At 55.3% G+C, this 18,654-nt stretch overlaps 9 protein-coding genes across 9 annotated transcripts; 6 read left to right on the top strand and 3 right to left on the bottom strand.

Annotated features, from left to right (window-relative positions):
- Window positions 1–441: 441 nt before the first annotated feature.
- PHYSODRAFT_480632 (hypothetical protein) lies at window positions 442–888 on the top strand (the record flags this gene model as incomplete). Its single annotated transcript, XM_009521586.1, has 2 exons — window positions 442–678; window positions 805–888. Coding segments are annotated over 2 exons (321 nt in total), but the record flags the coding sequence as incomplete, so codon positions are not given.
- A 785-nt stretch (window positions 889–1,673) lies between these two features.
- Window positions 1,674–3,279, top strand: PHYSODRAFT_325697 (hypothetical protein; the record flags this gene model as incomplete). Its single annotated transcript, XM_009521585.1, has 3 exons — window positions 1,674–1,918; window positions 2,022–2,158; window positions 2,897–3,279. The coding sequence occupies 3 exons, from the start codon at window positions 1,674–1,676 to the stop codon at window positions 3,277–3,279; spliced, it is 765 nt and encodes a 254-aa protein (XP_009519880.1).
- A 2,152-nt stretch (window positions 3,280–5,431) lies between these two features.
- On the top strand, window positions 5,432–6,604 carry PHYSODRAFT_311492 (hypothetical protein; the record flags this gene model as incomplete). The annotated part of the gene is made up of 1 exon (XM_009521584.1): window positions 5,432–6,604. The coding sequence occupies one exon, from the start codon at window positions 5,432–5,434 to the stop codon at window positions 6,602–6,604; it is 1,173 nt and encodes a 390-aa protein (XP_009519879.1).
- Window positions 6,605–6,827: 223 nt separating this feature from the next.
- Window positions 6,828–8,107, top strand: PHYSODRAFT_487530 (hypothetical protein; the record flags this gene model as incomplete). Its single annotated transcript, XM_009521583.1, has 4 exons — window positions 6,828–6,939; window positions 7,131–7,504; window positions 7,576–7,757; window positions 7,834–8,107. The coding sequence occupies 4 exons, from the start codon at window positions 6,828–6,830 to the stop codon at window positions 8,105–8,107; spliced, it is 942 nt and encodes a 313-aa protein (XP_009519878.1).
- Window positions 8,108–8,631: 524 nt separating this feature from the next.
- On the top strand, window positions 8,632–11,181 carry PHYSODRAFT_483507 (hypothetical protein; the record flags this gene model as incomplete). Its single annotated transcript, XM_009521582.1, has 2 exons — window positions 8,632–8,849; window positions 8,925–11,181. 2 exons carry the CDS (start codon window positions 8,632–8,634, stop codon window positions 11,179–11,181), a joined length of 2,475 nt encoding a protein of 824 aa, XP_009519877.1.
- A 90-nt stretch (window positions 11,182–11,271) lies between these two features.
- PHYSODRAFT_252434 (hypothetical protein) lies at window positions 11,272–13,442 on the bottom strand (the record flags this gene model as incomplete). The annotated part of the gene is made up of 2 exons (XM_009521581.1): window positions 11,272–12,198; window positions 12,267–13,442. The coding sequence occupies 2 exons, from the start codon at window positions 13,440–13,442 to the stop codon at window positions 11,272–11,274; spliced, it is 2,103 nt and encodes a 700-aa protein (XP_009519876.1).
- A 532-nt stretch (window positions 13,443–13,974) lies between these two features.
- PHYSODRAFT_484404 (hypothetical protein) lies at window positions 13,975–14,934 on the top strand (the record flags this gene model as incomplete). Its single annotated transcript, XM_009521580.1, has 1 exon — window positions 13,975–14,934. One exon carries the CDS (start codon window positions 13,975–13,977, stop codon window positions 14,932–14,934), a length of 960 nt encoding a protein of 319 aa, XP_009519875.1.
- Window positions 14,935–14,967: 33 nt separating this feature from the next.
- PHYSODRAFT_479292 (hypothetical protein) lies at window positions 14,968–15,414 on the bottom strand (the record flags this gene model as incomplete). The annotated part of the gene is made up of 1 exon (XM_009521579.1): window positions 14,968–15,414. A coding segment is annotated over one exon (447 nt), but the record flags the coding sequence as incomplete, so codon positions are not given.
- Window positions 15,415–16,879: 1,465 nt separating this feature from the next.
- PHYSODRAFT_296618 (hypothetical protein) lies at window positions 16,880–17,725 on the bottom strand (the record flags this gene model as incomplete). The annotated part of the gene is made up of 1 exon (XM_009521578.1): window positions 16,880–17,725. One exon carries the CDS (start codon window positions 17,723–17,725, stop codon window positions 16,880–16,882), a length of 846 nt encoding a protein of 281 aa, XP_009519873.1.
- Window positions 17,726–18,654: the final 929 nt, after the last annotated feature.

The raw sequence follows: 18,654 nt of genomic DNA, 5'->3' as shown, positions 1-18,654 counted from the left end.
GGTGCTCAAGGCGAGTCCGCAGGTAAATCGATCGAAGACAAACCAAGGCTTGCACCTCCACTTTTTGCCACGTATTCATATGTAGTACGAATTTGGATGGAAACGAACTTAGTGGTGTTGGACCGTACTTAGTGAGCAGACAGTGGACGAACTCATCGAAGAGATAGCAACGTTGTGAGCACGAAGTTGAGAGAGGTGTACTCGTATGGCATAATTACGTTCGTATTGTGGCTTCACAGAAGCCGTAGCCGCAGCGCTTCACTCCACCGGCATAACGCAAATGGTGCACACCATCCACGCAAACTCCGCCTCAATTGTGCAAGTTGTTCGGCAGGCAAAACTTCCGACAGTGACATCAATCACTGCAAACTATACTAGTGACGAGAGGAGACAAGTAGCAGCAGCCGCTCTGCTGCCCGACAAACACAAGCATAACTAGGTGTCAACGGACGAGTCGCTCAAGTTGATTGTGAGCTAACTTCCTCGGTCAGCCAGGCTTCATCCTGGTGGCAGCATCGTACGATAGGCGGCTTCACATTCGCAATGGTTCGGTTGAGTGTGGCGTGGGGGCTTTGGTGGTTTGGATGCCCAAGCAAAAACTGGCCGCCGTATCGATCGCTTGTGCCAATGGACCTGCCAAACAAAAACACACGAAAGCGATTGTCAGATTCTCGCTTCGTAATGCTGAAAATCGAGAGCATTGCCCGGCAAAATAATACTTACAACTGTAATCCGTCGCTTCAGCAGGCAAGGCAAATGCTGGTTGGAGCAATGGGCATTTTGCCGATTGGAGATCAAACCCAGCGAAATTGCACTCGCCGTAAAGAACAGCTACAATGGTCTACCGTCGTTAATCTTCTGCGCCGCCACAACAGGTCACAGAGATAGATTGTTAATGCAAGTCAATACATGTTAGCCGTTCCGATTAGTTTGCACACCTTGGTTCTGCTCTCGGTTGCTCTTCTAATGGCGGAATCCTCGTCCTTCTTGATACTCGGGTCTGTCTTGCTATGCTGGCTCTTTGACTACGACAGCGGCAAAATCTCGCGCTCGTGTTGTGCGAAAGTCGTGCTCTTCAGAGCTCACGGTGCATCTTCTAGGCATCGGCTGCACCCTGTCAGTCAAGAATGTGAGTTGGCGGGTCATCTGCACCTGCGCTTAGCCACCGGCACGATGCGATCCTTACATGTGCCAAGTTACGGCACCCAGCACGAAGATACGGCGCTCAGCGTCAAGTTACGAAACCCAGCGCCGTGATGGTCCTTGGGTGAAGTCGTGCCATGTTTCACCAGTGCCTGCTTCTCTAGCTTCTGTGTCTTGCTTTATCCCGCTTTTCAAAGCTGCCCGCGAACCTACATCTGCCACACATTATTGTGTATACGGTCCAACGTTTTCGGCTCTATTTAAGTCGCCAAACAGGAATAGGCTCAAATAGACTCAACTCGATATTCGAAATCGTTGGACTTGCCGTCCAACGACTATCCATCTGTTATCCATCATCTGTCCAACGTTTTCAGTAGAATCATGCCTATATTTTTTGAGACTCAACAAGTGAGATTTCTGGACCAGCAGATGCTCATCAGAATGGAGATAGGTATTTGGGTTGCCAGAGCGGGACCAGGAAAACATGGTGTAACAGGACATGGGCAGATGGCGGTCACGGCACGGTGACCATGACGACGAACTGCGGCAGCTTGCCGTACGGGTCGAACGGCGAGTTCGGCGTGGCGAACACGAACGAGTGGCGTGGGTTCGCTACGGTGGGCGTGGAGGACCGCACGAATGCGATCTTGACGGCGAACAGTCCCTCTGTGAGCGGTGGCAGCTGGAACGAACGGCTGGGAGTGGCTGACGGCGAAGATCTCGAAGCCGAAGGGTCAGCAGAGAACGCTGGCCCTGGAGGCGAGAAGAACGAGCGGTGGCGAATGCGTGAAGAGCGCAGACTACAAGATTAGCGGGCTCGGCGACAAGTGGGCACGTACGACTTCGGTGGCTTGGTGACGGGCCGCTGGACACGAAAGAGAGCAGCAGCTCTCACGGGTGACGATCGTGGGGCGACAGCTCCTTCTGGACGAGTGGACGAGTGACGGTGGAGTGCCGACGGGTGCTCTGCTGTTGCTGACGAACGAGTGGCTGCAGCGGGACAAGCAGTCGATGGGTTAGTTGGGTCGCAGGCGACGTGAGGTGCCAGTGGGTGTCGGACACGAGCGTCCGGCATTAGCCACGTACGTACCGCGCGTGGGATCTGGGGACGACGAAGCTGCTCGGGTGTGCAAGCCCCTGTGGTTGGGACGAACGAGTGTGGCGTTAGTAGCTCACGTGTGTGGGTGAACTCTCTTTGTATTGACTGTGTTGTTAGTTCTAGTTGTTGGCTGTGGGCTAATAGCTTCGAACTAGTGAGGACTATTGAGTAATCTAGCCTCCTTAATAAATTGGATTCGTTCGTGTACGCGAGCGATCCGGCGCAGTAGCTCAGTTAGCTGCTGTCGGCCAGCGCGGAGTTGACTTCCAGTCCGACGGGCGAGCGGACGCAGCAGAGCAATACGATCTGCCCAACGAGCTGGGCAAGATAAGAAGCTTGTTCCAATGGACGTGTCGGCAAGGGATTTCTAGTGTCATGGATGCTGAAAGGGATTTGCTAACCAAACGCAAGCGATATGACCACATTAGACACATATGGTATTGAAAATACTGAACGCTTTATTCGAGTAGCAGCAGTAGAACAGTAGCTTTGCGGCACTAATTCCAACTGCCAGTTGATAATAGGTCACTTCTGGTCGTTCCCCATATTGATGTCTCCGAGTAAAGCAGCAGTACAGGTCATTTTGCCTACGACCGAGAAAGCTCCACACCACGAACGATGGGAACCGAAAGTACCCAAGTGCATCTCGCCCAGTCAAGACCAACGGAAACTCCAGCAAGTCGCAGCTACTTCCCCACCGCGCCAGAAAGATCGTGGACGGATATCAAGCTCTACGGCGCTTGTGCGGGTCGGTGCCACCAGCCAGAGCCGGTGATACCTCAGTGACAGAGGAGATTGTGCTCATCGACGACGAACTCAAGGGAAAGGAATCCGCACAAACGCTACTGGCATCGACTAGCACGCGCTTCAAGATCCCTAAGAAGAGATTGATACATACGGAGGAAGACAACCATGGTGACACGCTACCCCCGTTATCTGCTCAGGGAAACGCCAAGAAGAGGGCGAAGTGCACACATCTGGATGTCGGGGCCACGGAAGATGACGATACTAATCCTCGCAGCGAGAAACACCAATAATATGACAACTCAACGCGGATGACCGACGACAACGTGAAGAAAAGTGGAGATAGTCGTCTCGTCAGCGCTGCGTTGCAGCCCCATAAAGAATTGGCGCCAATCGAGCGGGATGAAGAAATGAGGGTACCTGCTGAGTCGCTTGTTGCAGCCCATGTAATTTTCACTGCGAGTAGGGCGGAGGTGGTGCTGGAGTGTCGTTGGCCAAGTTTCTGGGGGAGATGTTGAACGAACTTGCGGTGGGTATCGACTTTCGCAGCATCCCCATCCCGTCCACTAACATCCTGGTACCCTTCTTATCGGCCCCCAACAAGCCATGGCCTCAAAGGTTTTTAAGCGGTTGGAGGGGTGCCAAGGTTTATTTCGCTAAATTTTGGGTGCGACGCGCTTACGACTCGGATCGGATCGAGTTTGGTGTCTCCTCTGGGTGATTTCAGGGGAAATCAATCGAAAGTCCGATGAATTCAACTCGCTGGATCTCGCCAAAATGCAGAACCGTGTGTCAAAAGCTTCGATTACCCATTTCGCCGCAGTGAAGAAAATGAGCAAGGACATTGGAATGCACTCGAGCATCCAGAAATCAGGACGCTACTGTCTTCTGCTGCATCTCGAAAGGATCCGACACGCAACTGCTGTCGAGGCCCAACAGCCCCGGTAAACTTGTTCTGCTAATTGAGCTCTACAGCGAGACCAACGAGACCAGCGTTTAGTAGTGACTACTCTACCGAAGACCCCGCGGCTCGCGAGCTGATGGAAGTCTCTTAAAAAGCAGGGTCTGTAGTTTTGGTAGATCGGCTCAAAACAATCACAGTTTCAATGTGGATCACGGCAATCAAGACAACCAGCACACGAACTTGTTGTTGTTTGTAGTTGAAGTGCACCATCTTTCTGCCGGCTAAAGTCTACAACAAAGAAACTGCGAGTCCTCCAGAAACAATGATCTTTATTCCTAGGTTGTAGTTTGGACGCCCAAATTCTCTTTTTCTAATTAGTAGTTAACAGTCGCAAAAAGTCTGTCTTAGCGGGTGATGCTCAGTCTTGCAAAAGTTCTACTTTAAACCAAGTTCAGGTATATTTTCTATAGATTTGTGTATTATCTAAAATAGTGGATGCAGGGCACACTACAAGAGTCTATTCGAATAAATATCTGTCTCGGAACAAATCACATGCTCCGCTTCATGCCGTAGGCTTGTTAGGATTGTTAAAACTCATTTAACCTCCTAAACATATATAATTTGAAAGGGTTTGTCCATCGGTTGTGAGAATATTTACTTCTTCTGGAGGTCGACAGCATGCGCGACGCTATCAAACCCCAGGTTTTCCATCACAACGAATTCAACACAAATGACCAGGTTGAATAATTTCGAGTGGCCGCACTAACATTTAGCGAACTAGTGTATTTAGAATGCGTATCACTAAGTTCAGCCGGAGATTTTGCGAAATAGTTCATATTTATTCCGTTTTTCTGGCATGTGCTGATGCACGTGACTGAGTTAACAGCCAGAATTGTCCAGGAAATAGCACTGATATCTAAGTTGCACAGTAATAACTCGCGAATATTTCACGTTTTCAGCCGGTGGTCTAGTGACCTACTTCTCAGGATCGACGCCGGCTATCCTTGTGTGGCGAATCATTAATTACACAGACTTGCGACGCCATCTTGTTATTTGTTGGCGTGGGACGTTTCCGAGCCGGTCTTCTCGTCACTAGCATGGTTTTGATGTACCGACAACCGGCCTACAGTCCTTTCATTCGTTTTATCGAGTGTGCTGGTCAACTTGCTAGGAATTGAAAATCAACACCGCAGCAAAATGCAGAGCTCTCACAACTGCATGTGGAGCGTTACGTTGGGAGTCGAGAGTATACTGCGTTTATTGGTGGTTCACTACCAAACTACGTAGTTCACACCCGACCTCCCCTTAAGTCAAATATAGTTAGCCATTACAGGCAGGTCAAGGTCTCACGCCTTGCTAAGCATCGAAAGCCTATTCTGAGCGCTTGTCACCAGAACAACTCACACACTCGTCGTCAGGCATCATTCCTCCTCGTCCTCGGGGTCACTAAACACACTAGCTCTATCAGGCAAATACTGCAAGCTGCATAGTGGCTCGACGTCAACAATTTTCAACGTTGGCGAGATAAGTGCCTGGCCAAGATGATGCACCCGACCTCACGCGGGCCTTCGTCTCGGGTGGTGGCGGTGGATCTCGGCGAGACGGAAGGTACTTACGACGATGGCTGGAGAACGCCCGGTTCGAACCCGCGATTGCCTGCTCCAGAGCCCCGAGCTCCGCAAACCGAGAGAGCTTCACGACCGCGCTCGTACTGGCGGAGGCGGTACGAGCAATGGACTCGCAACGACGAGAACCAAGAGACTCAATCGCGCAAGGCATACGCCCCCGGGACCATCGCCATGCTGCCGATGTCCATGCAGATCGCGTTTCGACGCAAGATGCTGTCCATCTTCGCGCTTCAGCTCATGGTGCTCACGGCTCTCGTGGCTGCGTTAACGTACGATTCCAAGCTGAGCGAGTGGACTCACGACACATTCAAACGAACGGTGGACCTCCTGGGGCCCCTCGTAGGCTCAATCGCAGCTCTCGGCGCAGTCTGTTTCGTTCGCACGCGGTTCCCGCTCAATTGGTTGATGGTGGCGGCTTTCAGTCTCGTACTCAGTCTGTTGGTAGCTGGTGTACAGACGTGGCTCGATACTCCTGCAGGGCTCTTCTGCTGCGCGTTCACGTTCGTGACGGTGTGTATCATGATCGTCCTCTCGGGGCTCTCGTACCGATACCACGGAGACGCTATTCCTTCAGGCCCCAGCACAGGTCAACAGCCAGACAGTGACGGAGAGATGGTGCTGCGCTCGTCGCTAGTCTCCGGCTGCATGGCGTTTGCGGTGGCTGCGATCATCTCGGGCATCCTGTACGGCGTAGTGGGCGGCACGGACGACTTTGTGTCACTGCGAGCCTTGGGTTATTCCTTGGCGTTGGAGCTCGTCCTGATCGTGTGGTTCTCGTACGACGCCAGCAGCATGTACAGCATCATGACGCCCGATGAGTACATGAGCGGCGTCGTGTACTTCTACGTGGACCTGATCGTACTGACGTGCGCCGCCTTCTTCCTCGCAGGCGTCATGTTCGTGGCCGCCATGTTCTGCCCCACCGCGAGCTTCGGCTACTGCAACTGCAACGGCTGCTTGTGCTTCAGCCGCAACCGCCACGACGACGAGAACGATGGTGCTGGAGTGATCCCGTACGACGTCGAAGAGGACGGCACCATCTCCTACGGCGTCATCGAGACCGCCAGAGACGTAGAGCGAGGATAAAGCCCACTTACAACTTACAGATTTTACACAAGCAGAGGGGGCCGGAAGACGCTCCATACAGTATCAATATATACGCGAGTGGTTTAGTTGACTTGGTTGATACCCCCGTTGATGTTGCAGTTCTTGCCTCGTCTCACGGACATGGCTACATTTTTAATCGACGTGTTTCAATTGGTCAAAATGAGGTCGTAGCCATAACGGGCGCCACAGTCTCCGGTTCACTATGGAGCAGGAATGGCAGCTTGTGTCTCGCCGCCAGAGGCGTGGCAAGGCTCGCAATGGGCCTTCGCAGCCCCGGTCAGCTCCGTCCAAAGCCCCCAAGCTCCACTCGAATGGTACTACCTTGAAAGTCTTTGTTGAAGGCTCTGTATCTTACTGCACCAAGGCTACAGCAGCTCAACGAGTGGTTCACAGCCTCTAGCGAGGCTGGAATCGCCGCTGGCGGTGCCAACGCACTTTTTCATGCTTTGGTGCTTTTGAACGCGCTGACTATGGTTGCTGTTGGTTTTCGTGGGTGAGTTTGCAGTCGGCGAAGAGGCGGTGGAGCCTGTGGCCGAGGTCTCGGTCGAGAAGCAGAAGCTGATCATCCAGCGCGTGCGCGCCATCGCCGACGTCCTACGAGACTCGTTACTGCTGAAGGACGCACTGCGCGTCGTGGTTGAACACTTTGAGCTCCAGTCGCAAGGCGATGAAGACGACGACGCTGCTGTCGGGCCAGTTCTTGTTGGCTACGGGCTCGGGAGCTTCTGTGCGTCGTCCAATGCGGTGCACCAGTTGGGCTTCTTGGTGGCCTTGAAAGAGGCTCTGGATGCAGAAAAGGAGACTCCGACTGCGGAGGTTGCGGCAAGCAAAGACAAGAGTCAACACCGTGTCGAGATATTTGACCCCGCCATGAACAAGGTGAGTGGTGAGCGTGTAGCTTACTCCCTCATCACCCTGGTAACCTGTACTTGACGTGCCTGGCCTTTAAGAGCGACGCTGCGATTGCTGGGAGCTTCAATGTGGGCGTGATTGAAGACAACGAGCACGGGCGGCGCTGCGTGGATCGAAAGACCGTCTTCTTCATGCCTCACTGCGGCAAGACGCTGTACGAGAACGTGCTCGCGTGCAACTGGGGGCCCGCCATGGAGAAGTTGGTCATCATCGGCAACAGGTACGCACGCGCAGCCACCTCTATTACGCGCTGGAGTAAGCCGCGCAGCTAACATGACGTCATTGCTGCTCCTCAGCTTCTCGGCCTACGGCGACCGCGTGCTTGCAGCGCAAGCGCGGCAAGAGCTGCTGCTCGTTCGCGTGCTGCCGTATCTAGAGGAAGTGCCGCTGTCCTGCGGCGTCACCAAAGCGCACGCGGACTTTGTGCGCTACGAGGCGGCCTTCAACGACCTCAGCGCGCACCAATTCCCGTCCAGTTCGCTCTCACGCGCGCTGGACGACGTGAGTCTGAGTGAGAAGATGGCTGCAGTAGCTAATAACTCAGCGGATCAGTCCGACGACAGCAAATGACATGTACTGAGTCATGTCCACCGCCGCAATCTGCAACCCATGCTTCACTCACTCCTGCTTATTCCCTTCACGGCGCAAGACACCCGGCCGGTCGAAACGGGTCACTAGTGGCGCGTGAAACGCCGCTAACCGCGGAAGGAATCACCGGCCGCAACGGATTCGCTCGCTGGCGAGAAACCGGGGGCCTGTTACTTTAGGGGAAGCGTCCGCCTGGCCACAACGTCTGCAGCATCGCAGGCGCGTGAGCTGGGGAACGGCAAAACTTTTAAATAAATACGGGGTGAGTCCTGCGCGCGCGTGGAGCTTCGAGCTGAGCTGGCGTTGACCATTGTGCGTGCTGGGGTCGACGCGTCCGTTTCCGTCACGCGCCGCTCGTTTCTCCTTCGTCCCAGCTCTCGGTCCTACTGGCGCCCACTTTCCAGAGTTTGGTCTTGCAGCCTGGCATGACATTCGCGCGCTGCATCGGAGGCGAGCCTGACCCTTTGTGTTGTGCTGCAGTGCCCCACGAGGCCCCACCAGGACGCATGAAGGTGCGTCAGCTGCTCGGCTGGACACGCCCCGCCACGCCCACAGACATGGCGGATCTAGGCAGCAGCAACAACAGAGACCACCACCACTACGACGAGGACGAGGGACCCCCGTTCGAACCCGACATGGGCAAGCTCAGCATCGACGATCTGACCACGCCCGAGCCCGGCGCCCCACGCGCGGGCAACAACAACTGCCCCAAGGAGATGGAGGCGTCAACCCACAGCGTGAGTAGAATACCCCACCGTTCTACCTGCGTCGCGACTAACCGTGTACTGTGTGGGCAGAGCAAGCATGAAGACGGACCAGAGGAACCGGAAGATAAGGCGTCGACGATCTTCTCACCGGCGTGCAGTGCCCCCGAGAAAGGCGCGACTCGACCTCGGACCTCCCGATGCGGTAGCGACGGCAGTAGCGACAGCAGCACTGCGTCTTCGTCTCGGTCTCGGTCGGGTGCAGCCATCCCGACGAGCTCTGGATCGTCAATGGCTGCTGCGGGGGTCCAGATCGCGTCCCCCACGGCGTCGCCTGTCCCCAAGGTGACGTTCCGCAAGGGCGAGAAGAGCTTCCTCGACTTCCACCAGCACTACGCCATAACCCGGCACTTGGGCGAGGGCTCGTACTCGACGGTCAAGCAGGTCACGCACCGCAAGAAGGGCGGCTTCTACGCATGCAAGATCGTGGACAAGTTGAGTCTCTCGGACGTGGATCGCGCCGCGCTCTCGCACGAGGTGCGCGTGCTGTCGAGCGTTAGCCACGTCAACATCATGCGGCTGTACGAAGTCATCGAGGACGACGCCAAGTGCTACCTGGTCACGGAACTGGCGGAAGGCGGCGACCTGTTCGACCGCATCGTCAAGCAGGGCAAGTTCCCCGAGCGCGAGGCGCAGAAGGTCACGGCTGCGCTCGTGGAGGCGCTGCACTACTGCCACACGCACAGCATCATCCATCGCGACGTCAAGCCCGAGAACGTGCTGCTGTCTGGCGACGACGTGAAGCTCTGCGACTTCGGCTTCGCTCGACAACTCAACCACCAGGAGGAACAGGCCTCGGACTCGTGCGGTACACCAGGCTACGCGGCTCCGGAGATCTTGGACGGACGTTCGTACGGCCTCGAAGTGGACGTGTTCTCGCTCGGCGTCGTGACGTACATCATGCTGTGCGGCTACCCCCCGTTCCCCATGAAGCTCGCGCAGCTACGAACACATCGGTTCAATGTGCGCTACCCTTCTAAAGACTGGGCTGCCATTCACCCGGACGTCAAGACACTCATTTCCAAGATGCTGCATGTCGACCCGAAGGAGCGGCCGTCGATGGCCGTGCTGCGGTGTCACCCGTGGATCCAGGCGGGTAGAATCACGCTCGAGCGTCTGCGTCGAGAGAACGAGGAGCGTCGGCGTCTTGCAGACCTCACGCGACGTCAGCAGGCAGCGTCAGCGATCCGCAAGAAGCTGGTTATGGGCGGCTTTGAAGCCGTCAAGTACGGCCGCAATGGGCTCCCGCATCGTACCAAGCTGCGGTTGTCGACTGACGGTAAAGTTCTCAGCTGGCAGCCCAAGCTGCTCAAGCGCAGCTTGCTACGCTACCAGAACGCGCGCAGCTTCACGAGTTTGTTTGGTATTGGCGGCAAGGAGAACAACGGGACGAGCCAGCCGGATCTGCACGCTGCGCAACCCGAAGCAAACAGAATCCCGGCTGGTGGTGTCGCCGGTACGCCTAGGCCCGACCCGGAGGAGTCCGAACAGAGTGCTAACGCTTCGTCTCCCCATTCCTGTGACAGCTCGAGTAGCAGCACTTCCGACGCTATTAACGAGAAGCGTCTGTGGTGGCGCTCGCTGCGTCGGGAACGGGGTGCGAAGACTGAGCGCACTGCGAGCGGCGGATTCACGCTCAACTTTGCCACTCGACAGACCGGCAGCACCCCGTCATCGCCCATAACCCCTCCAGCAGCGAAGATGCTGCGCATGCGGTCACCAAGCGCGACTCTGGAGCAGCCCGTGACCCCGTCAGCTACATCTCCGGATCGCCTGGACGACTCCATCAAGCTGCACGACATCCGAGAGATGCTTGACGGTGACGACGCCCCATTCTTCGCCGGTCACGCCATGAACCTGCCCAATACTTCCAAGCGCGCAGTGGACCCGGCGTGCGTGCTGTCAGTGTGCACTCGGTTCCGCGAGCTCCACCTCGAGTTCCCGAACGAAGGCGTACGCGATGGCTTCATGTATTTACTGCAGCAGGCGACGCTGCCACTTCAGCAGAGCGACAAGCGCCAGCCTCCGCGTCTGATGAAGTCGACATCTGCACCGCCGCCAGCTCCGATCAAACTGCCTGACCGAGTTCAGGAACCTTTTGTGCCCATGACGCCACCCGAGGAGGAGTCCAAGATGCAGTCCGATGAACAAAGTGTAATGATCCAGCAACAAGCCGACAAAACGAACCGCCGTGAACATGAACATAGCAGTCGACCGGAAGTCGACGACGAAGATGTCCAGACCGTAGCGAAGGAAGCGACGGCCGCCAGCCCCAACAACCAGGACGAATGAGTTTGCTTTTTAATTATTAGTCCGCGTAGTAATCGACAATCTAATGGAAGCAGCATGCTTGCCTTCTAGCACTGCACTACTTTTCGTCCTTTAATGGCCGAATCCTTTCGAGGTTTGGCGCCGCATCCTAGAAGTCGGTGAGAACGCGTCCTCTTCCCCCTCTGAGTCCATGTAGGCGCCACTGGAGCTCGCGTGCTGTCGCGTCTCGATCCGAATGTCGTGCAGATCGCTGGAATTCCGATGCCGCTCCATCGGCTTTCCTCGCATCGACGACGGCAGGCGATAGATTGACTTCCGTCGCGCCAGCACGATCCTCCGGTTGAAGAAGGACGAGCAGGCGAGGAAGACGGAGATCGCAGCCACGAACAGCAGGTAGGTCCGGCGTGAGACGAGCTTGGATGCATGCGCCTTGATCATGAAAATGAGAGCGAGCTCACCGATCTGGCACAGACCAACAGCGGCCATCAGCGCCTTGCGCGGACTGATACGAAAGAAGGTCATCACACCGGTCATGGATATCGTCTTGATGGCCACGATCAGCAGCACCATCGACAGGATCTCGCCAGCGTTGCGGATCAGGAACATCGGGTGGAGGATCATGCCAACGCAAGCGAAGAACATGCTGCCGAACAAGTTTTCCATCACGCGGATGGACATGAACGCTCCCTTTGCGTTGCCCGATACATGGACGAAGGCTAGACCAGCCAGGAAGGCGCCACACTCCAGTGAAAGTCCAATCATCTCGGAGAAGAGCGCCATGAACAAGCACACAGACACCACTCCCAGTAGCACGAGCGGAGCGTTGTGGACCTCTTCCATGGCTGTCAAGAAGCGTAGCAGCTTCGGCACGACGTACTGGTGTAGACACACCGTCATGCTCACGACCACAGCGTAGGCCACGATCGTACGCAACATGGCCACGCCGATCCAGCCAACTGAACGCACCGAAAACCACTCAGGCGTGCCCAGGGCGAAGCTCATCAGGACGTCCTGGATCGCAATAATCGATGTTACGGTCTACACAGAAAATATCATAGTTAGTGCGTGAATGTAGCCGCAAAACTCTCTTACTGTTTGGAACGTACCCGACCGAAGGAAGAGTCTTGGATCCTCTTTTCCCGAATGTGTTCATACAGTGGCGCAGTGGTGGAAAAGCACACGCCAAGGCCGATACTCAATCCCTCGACGAACGACTTCGTCCAGCCAATGTAAACTGCGACCCCAGCAACCAGCAGCACCGTCGACAGGATATACGCCACACCTCCAGCAAAGTACTTCCTGAAGATATCCTCCGGCTGCTGCGGGGAATACGCCGCGCCATGTCCAAACAGCAAGAACACCGAACCAAACAGCGAGATGGTCTCCACCTCCTTGTAAAGCCTCACAACTCCCAGACACGACGGACCCACGAGCGCTCCTCCCAGCACGTACCCCGCATGCGGCGGGATGTTGAAGTACGTAGCGATAATCCCTCCAATAGCCGAGACACCCAACAGCACCGCCACTTGAGCCAGCAACTCCATATCGTAGTGCAGCACTGCGGGGTCCGCCTTCTTCTCCACGGCTTCCAGCTTCTTGAGCTGCTCGGCGTTCAGCCCCGTCGTGTTCTTGAGGTGGCCCGTCTCGTAGTCCATCTCCTTGATGCCGTCCTTCTCGAGCTTCTGCTCTCGCTCCTCCTCCTCCTGGTGGGCCAGCACCTCCTTCAGCTTTTGGGACTGCAGCACCTCCTCCTGCTCCACGTGTTCGAGCTCCAGCAGCGTCCCGTTGAGCCCCCGCGCGAGTCTCTTGAGGTTGTTCCGCACCGCCTGCAGCTCGTCCTTGAGCCGCTGCCTCTCCCTGATCTGGGCCTGCGTGTACCGCGCGAATTGGTCGCCGGCCTCCATGTCCTGCAGACTTTTGCCCACCGACAGCTCGAGCTGCTGCACGATGTGGAGGTGCTCCTCGACCTGGTCGATGGACACATCAGCAGCTGTCACCACTGCCGCCACTTCATCTTGGGACCCTGCGGTGCTGGAATCCAGGCTCGAAAGTTGCAGGGGCTCGGCGGAAGGCGCGGGTTTCGCCTCGATACCGAAGGGATCCGTAGTTTTGGGCTCGGCGGTGGGGGCTTCTGTGGGCGCTACGGAGCTCGGGAGAACGGGAATTTCAGGGTCCGACAAGACGTCGATCTGGGCTGCTACGTGCGCAAGAGTGCATGCCGAGAGGATCAGTACAAGCCGCGTGATCGACGCCAACGCGCCGCCACTTCGAGCGAGTGACATGGGCGGTTTTCGACTGTAAAATGGGTACGCTCGGATTGTAAAGGCGTGTCATGAAAAATGAAGAAGAAGGACCTATTTTGTAGGATTTGGGGGGACCTATTTCGAGTTTAGTTTGTTCAAGTCAACGGCAGTTGAAGAGTGCAGCTTGCACTTGCAGGACTTGAAGAGCTTGGGCAATGAATGTCGTGGAGCCATTTGAGGCATCACCAAGGCATGAACAGGAATGATGCAGCTTGGTACTAGTATGCTAGAACACTTTAGCCTCAAACTTGCCATAACGCAGTGCGACACGAGAGTTAGTTCCGCGAGATGTGCGGCAATGAAGCAGCCGCCGCCTCCAGATGCAGGTCACTCACATTGTGGAGTTCACACACCCAGGGGATCAAGCAGACGCCCATGCTCTCGATTACGCTGCAGTCGGCAACGTCTGGTCACGAGCAAAGGGCTCCAGTGGACCCGGAGAGGATTCACTGCGTACCGTTTATATGCTGTAGCGTGAGGTCATTCCTCATTCCTCTCCGTCCCCACCACCATGGCGACCGCTATCAATACGCCGTTCACCACGTGGGAAGGCGCCGCTCTCCACGCTCAAGACGCTTGGGCGGACGCCTGGCAGCTCAAGGTCCTCCCGTACTCAACGTCCAATGCGTTCGCTGTGGCGCTGCAGCTGCTGCTCGTGTTGGTCGCTCTCACGTGGCTCGCCAGTGTTGTGACGCGCAACTACTCGTTCACCGACCGGCTGTGGTCCATTACGCCTCCGATGTTCGCCTGGCACTTCGCCGTCCACGCGCACGTGGCCGATGGCGGCGTCTGGGACCAGCGACTGCTGCTCATGGCGCTGTTGACGACGCTCTGGGGCGTCCGACTCACGTTCAACTTCTGGCGCAAAGGTGGCTACAAGCTCAGCGAGGAGGACTACCGCTGGGCCGTGGTGCGCCAGTACATGCACTGGACGCTGTTCGAGGTGCTGAACCTCGTGTTCATCGCAGGATACCAGCACGTGCTGCTCATGCTGTTGGCGGTTCCGTCGTACGTCGTGTACTTCCACCGCCACGAAGAGCTGAACGCGGTGGACGGCGTCGCTACGGCGTTGTTCTTGTTGCCGCTGGTGCTTGAGAGCGTCGCTGACCAGCAGCAGTGGCGATTCTATTGCAAGAAGTACGAGCTCATCGCACAGAAGAAGCCTCTGACGGGGGACTACAAGGCTGGATTCAACCGCAGCGGACTCTTCCGCTACAGCCGCCACCCCAACTTCTTCGGCGAGATGTCGCTCTGGTGGGCGTTCTACCTCTTCAGTGTGGCGGTGTCGGAGCCTCTGTTCAACCCGTCGAGCTTGGGAACGATCCTGTTGACGCTGCTGTTTCAGGGGTCGGCTCCGTTCACGGAATACATCACGGCGTCCAAGTACCCGCTGTACAAGGAGTACCAGCAGCGTGTGTCCATGCTGGTACCGTGGTTCCCGTCGGTAAAGTCTGCGGGCCACGAGGACTAAAGGACTGAATACACGATCAACCTGTGGTGTTCATTAGAACGTACTACTCAAGTCACTATTAGCGTAGTCCGGTTCACTGAAGGGTTCGATCAATTCCACCACTGGCCGGAAGAGTGTCGACAAGTTCAGCAACGCCAGTAACAACGAAAGTCGGCCATGAAGCTGACCCAAATCATATTGCTGGATCACCTCTGCAGTCGCACCGTGGGGCTTCTGGATAGTGCTATACTTTTTAATCACTACCAAACTGAGTTGATACCCGACTGCAGCATACCCGAAGACGTAAGGCGCGTTGTCGTATATCCACGTTAACTTCTCGCATAGCTTTTGAACTGGAACTTGCATGGGACCACTCGATTCTTCTTCCCCTCGAAAAATACACACGTTCTCCAGATAAAAACACAGATCGGGACGATAGGAGCGCGTAGAAGTCGTCGCATTTGAGTGACGACGGAAATCCCCTCGGAGAATTTCTCGCAGTGGTTTGAGGATAAGCGTATCCCAGAATGAATGATAGGTATCTTCGGTTGCAGACCCCTAGCCATGCATCAACGGGGCAATCGCGTCACATACAATCCCCATCGTCTCCACGGAGATGCCGCTGTCTTTTTCAATAAAAAGTTTCTGAATTACCTCAGCGCATCGCGCCTGCTTGTCAGTCTCGATAATTGTTTGGAGAAATCCAGGCAAAATGGGGATTTTCACGCGAAGTTCGCGTTCGAAGTGGAGTCGAAGAGCCATATCATTCGATGGTAGGACGCCCACTTGTTCCTCTGACAGGACCCTCATCCAGCTATCCGGAGCTTCTTCAATTGTCTGCCTCTTGCTCGGCACTTTCACCAGGACGTGAATTTGACCACTGGGTGATGGCTCTGGCATGTTGCTTTGGTCGAGCCAATACTTCAATGGTCTGGTCACCATCGGTTGCTGCCCACTGAGCATTGCTTTAATGCCATCACGACTCTCCCCACCTGCGATTAGCTCAAGCGCTACAGGATCGTCGTCTTTCAACCATTCACTCTCCATTGTCGCCAAGAAGAGCTGTAGTCGGTGCGCGGTTTCTTCATTCTCTTGATTGATCTTCTACTTCAAGAGGTTCACGATGTCGCTTGAGTCGAATCTCACAGAGATCGCGCCTCCGTCTTCTCCCACCACAACGTAGGAAAGCACCAGCAGCACCATCGTTTCTAGCAGACGGCAAATTCAGGAATGAGTGGGGACTTTGTGAAACACTGTTTCTGAATACATCCCACGAGCTGACTACCTGTCAGTGGAACAACGGGACCCTCCAAACGGAAAGCTTGAAAGTGACAACGTTTCAAGGGATTGACTTGCAATTCCCCTCCCACCCCGTGGTGCTTGCAACCACACTTACAAACAACAACAACAACATTTTACAACTGGCGCTTCCACCGCGTTAGATAAAAACAAAGGAGATGATTATTATCCATGTTCAATTAAAAGCAGCAGCTTCCTCATCGCTTGTGCCTCGCTGGACTTCTTGATCTGAGTTCCACATAATGCAGGACGCTGTACCTGCTCGCCTCCGACTCGTGTCATCCCAGGTCTTTTCGAGATGCGGTAGCCGTCTGCATCGCCCAGTTCATTTTTCTTCTTCAAGGGACTAGATATCTGCATAAACCACTAGCATCGATTTCGAGTGTTCCGAGCGCCTGATAAAAAGCAGGTGACCTTTGCGTCAACACCCTTCAAAGCGTACTTGTTCAACCCCGAAGTCAACGGTTTTCGATTCCAATCCATGCACCCAACAGCTACCACACCTTCTGAGTCGAAAAGGACTGTTCGTTGTTCATGAACGTGGCGCACCAAGTTTGAAAACTTCCCTCCACTGCCCTCCTAATCTTTCAGAAAACAATCCGGCCACTTCGAGTTAGGTGGAGACAGGAAAGGCACCACGAGGCGATCCAACTGCTTGCTTTCAAAGTCAGGGTGGCGCGACGTGCATAGATAGTTCCATTTCGTACAGAAGCGCTGGGAATGTCACTCCACCAAAACCTCCTCGGTGACTGGCAAGAACAACCGCAGCTGTGACCAGCGCCTCCGTATCCAATTCACCATGGCGGTAGAGTGGGTGATAGTCGGTGACGTCGATCGAGACTTGGTCGTACGGGCTTTCCATCTCCCTCTTCCTCAGCGGCAGCTCAAGCGGGGCAAAATCGCGACCTCCAACCAATGTCAAATGCAGCAGCATGTCGCTCTGTGTCGGTGGAAATGCACAACGAGGCTTCCGCTTGACTTCATTTCGTAGCAAATACACGCCGAATGGTAACAGCTCAAACGAATCCTTCTCCAATAGTTGTGCATAATGTCCATCGATCATATTCGAGCCTTCGTTAGTTGGGTAGCTTGCGTTGAGAAGCAAGCCAATCTGCCCCAATTCGAACTCTTTGGGTCGTGCAAACTTCTTCATTCTTTGGAAATCTTTCACCAATTCACCGACCATCACGCTCAAATACTCGAGTAGGGCAACGCGATTGGTTCCTAAGTAGTGCTTTCTTCCCATGTATTCAAGCGCTAGCTCCTCAAAAAGAGGTCTGCTGTGCTGAAGGATATTCTTGATCTCTCCCGGCACTCGCGCTTGCTTGATGGCCTCATCATCGAAAGCAATGGAAGGCAGAGTCGGGATCAATGTACACGCTCGAGTTTGTGCGATTCCTAGTCGCATTGCTGATACGTCTAGACTCCATAACGTGCCTTCCTCCAGAAGACTACGCGCGGTTCCATTCGTAGAACTCACAACGAGCGGTAGTCCCAAGCGCGCGGAATACATTAATCATCACGGAATACAACTTGGCGTTGTACTTGAACTCAGCCTCATATACTCCGCCATGTCTACCCAATTGTGGCGAATTCGTCTGTAAGGAGGCGAGCGTCTCGGCGGAGCGTGAGGCGGCAGACGTGACGTCAGCAGCTGACGGCGTTGAAGTCATCGCCAGCGTGGAACGAGAATCCGGTCGGCCGTGTGGTCGACAGAATCTGCTGCACGGGATCCCCGAAGACCTCGAGACCTCCGGGCTCTGCGAGCCCCCCGACAGAGCTCACTTTGGAAGTTGACGACTAACGAGCAAGCCGCTGACTTTGGAAGTTGACGGCTAACGAGCAAGCCGCTGACTTTGGAAATCGGCGGCTAGCGAACAAGCCGCACGACTTTTGGTTTGGACGGCTGGCGAACAGGCCGAACGAACACGTTCTCGGCAGCGAGCACTCAAGCGACGAACGGACGGACGGACGGAAGGTGGACAAACGGCGGTGGACGCTAACGGCGACCTCGGTGGACGGCTACAGCGGCGTGTACGGCAACGGAGTGACGGACTAGGAGGCACGTGGCTTCCAAGTCTCTCGACGGCTGCGACGAGTAGGGTAGGCGCGTGTGGGCGTACACCCGAGTGGCTAGAGCAGGCGTACGAGCGGCACTCAAGTTGTACACGTAAAGTAGCGTGTATTGTAGTTAGTCGGTGGCTTACATCGTGCTAGTTCATCTAAATGAAATAGGTGTGCTGCCAGTCGGGCACGCACCGGCGCAGTGTCTTACGCTTGGACACTGACGGCCAGACGGACTTCGGACTGCATCAGCACAGTCGCGACAAAACCCCAAGCGTGTGGGGCTCACAACACGTTGCACGTCCATGAAAACAATGCAGGGCTTGACTCCACTGTCTTCGCGAGTCTGGAGAATCTCCTCAACCTCGGCGCGCCACG

This window comes from Phytophthora sojae (genome assembly GCF_000149755.1).
Source record: "Phytophthora sojae unplaced genomic scaffold PHYSOscaffold_2, whole genome shotgun sequence".
Lineage (NCBI taxonomy): Eukaryota > Oomycota > Peronosporomycetes > Peronosporales > Peronosporaceae > Phytophthora > Phytophthora sojae.
Note: the sequence above shows the minus strand (reverse complement) of the source record. Positions and strands in the feature narration are given on the sequence as shown.